The 2,037-nt window shown below is 32.7% G+C and overlaps 1 protein-coding gene across 1 annotated transcript in view; it reads right to left on the bottom strand.

Moving 5' to 3' along the window:
- Positions 1 to 1,200, bottom strand: part of LOC108684982 (cyclin-dependent kinase inhibitor 1C-like) — a 2,844-nt gene extending 1,644 nt beyond the window's left edge. The window contains exons 1-2 of the mRNA XM_018189561.1: positions 1,145 to 1,200; positions 110 to 403 (exon numbers count right to left, since the gene is read on the bottom strand). Coding sequence (XP_018045050.1) covers positions 110 to 403; positions 1,145 to 1,156 — 306 coding nt within the window. The 5' untranslated portion in view covers positions 1,157 to 1,200. The remainder of the gene's footprint in view (positions 1 to 109; positions 404 to 1,144) is intronic.
- Between the last annotated feature and the right edge of the window lie 837 nt (positions 1,201 to 2,037).

A 2,037-nucleotide genomic window follows, 5' to 3' on the forward strand; every position in this document is an offset into this window, starting at 1 on the left:
AATTTTATATAATTTAAATCGTTTATATAATTTAAATTATTAAAGTTATGTGCAAGATTATTATTATTTGTTGTGATACCTATCCAAAATTAAACTGATCAATTCATACCTTGACAGGGTAGGGACGATCGACGGGAACTGGATGCGGAACCGCGACGGGAACAGCGACAGCCTTCTCCTTGACAGCAATGGCAATGCTATGGCCTCCCTCGTATCCACCATATCCACCATATCCACCATATCCACCATATCCACCATATCCACCATATCCACCATATCCACCGTATCCATCATGTCCACTAGACCAACCGCCAAATCCATAGTCACCCAAGCCGACTAAGCCACGCTTCTGGACCGTCTTCTCTTCGGCAGCGAATGCCGCGGAGATCAGTACTAGGCAGATCTGCAAAATCAAAACAGAAAAAAAACGTCACTTAAAAATCTATAACGATTTGTGAATCGATTAGTTAAGAAATTAATATTAACAAAACAAAGACAATTGTCAACAGATAATTATTAAAAATTATCGTAATGAATTTTTTTTAATCAATAATCATTAAAAAACTTTTTAGTGAAAATTTAAATACATATCTGTAAAAATAACTATTACGGGGATATTTGGCTAATCTAGTTTTAATTAGAGTTATTAAAATTGATAAACTTGAGACATTGAAGATAAGACATAAAGCGCAAAATCGTCAATTATAAGTGCAGATTAATAAAAAAAAATTATTATTAAGTGTGATTAATGATGATTAATAATGATAATCTTAATAACTCTAATTTAATTATTTTTTAAAACAAATAATTATTAACGAATCAATTGATATTTGCGCGCGCGCAAAACAATATTAACAAATCTTATAAAGGTGATAATTATCACAATTGAGACATTGATCCAAAATTTGAAGGATTTAAGGATCTTCGCAAAGATCTTAAACTTCGCACAAATGATAGATTTTTCCAATTTTGATATAAGGTTTTCCAATTTTGCAAATGAACACCATGATAAAGCGCAATAAGCAAAGAAAAATTAGATTGGCACGATGATTCCTAAACTTCAATCTGATTAAGCATTATGTCCGAACAAAAATGTTCTCAGCACTGCTTCTTTAACTTTGCTCGGAGATGTGACAGCACGTACCAAGACCCTCATGTTGAACAATACTTTGGCGTGATACTCGCGCGTGAGTAAAATAGATTGGTTTCTGTCGTCGGACTGGAAAACCACCCTTTATATAGGGAATTGACTTTCATTTCGCACACCCTGCGCCCCGCCATTGGCGAGGGAAGCCAACGGCCGGTCTATCGCCACACCTACCTAGAGTCTAACACTATTTACCTATGATATACTGCACACAGATATACGTATGTTATAACACATAACGGTGCAACGGTTGTATAACACGTTAAACGTGCGCAAGCTGCCGTTGGTAAATGGAGCATACGCTTAGCTACCACTTTATGTAGATATGCGTGCATATGTGAATGCATTTCGATGCCACAACCTTAACGAGATCATTTTTTCACTTGCTGAAAGATCTACCTTAGCCATGATGTCACATACGTCATTGAAAAATTGCAGATCTTATTAGCGCTCGCTAATAACGCATTACAACAGTCCTTTTTCTCGCGATCATTTCATTCTTTCGTTACGAAATTAAAATTAGATTATCAATTTATATACTTATATGTAATATGTAATCAATTAGACTGTATAGATTGTTATTTATGAAATTGCATATTATAAAATATATTTTTAAACATGTATTGTACATTGTATTGTAAAATTATCGGATATTTTTTTACTGTAAACTCTTTAGAAAATTGAATATGGAATTTTTCCTCGACAAAAATCGAAGTTGAAGATGTACCTGTAGTTTTATTATTTATTTGAAGTTTAACAGAGGTGTATAATAAGGCAATTAAATTAAAAATTAAAGACAAAGGATTTCGAGCGCATAAAACTTTAAAAGAAACTTTAAAAGAAAAAAAGATATCAAATGAATTATAATATAATATAATAATGAATTATAA

The sequence above is a fragment of the Atta colombica genome, unplaced genomic scaffold (assembly GCF_001594045.1).
Source record: "Atta colombica isolate Treedump-2 unplaced genomic scaffold, Acol1.0 scaffold141, whole genome shotgun sequence".
NCBI classification, from domain to species: Eukaryota; Metazoa; Arthropoda; class Insecta; order Hymenoptera; family Formicidae; genus Atta; species Atta colombica.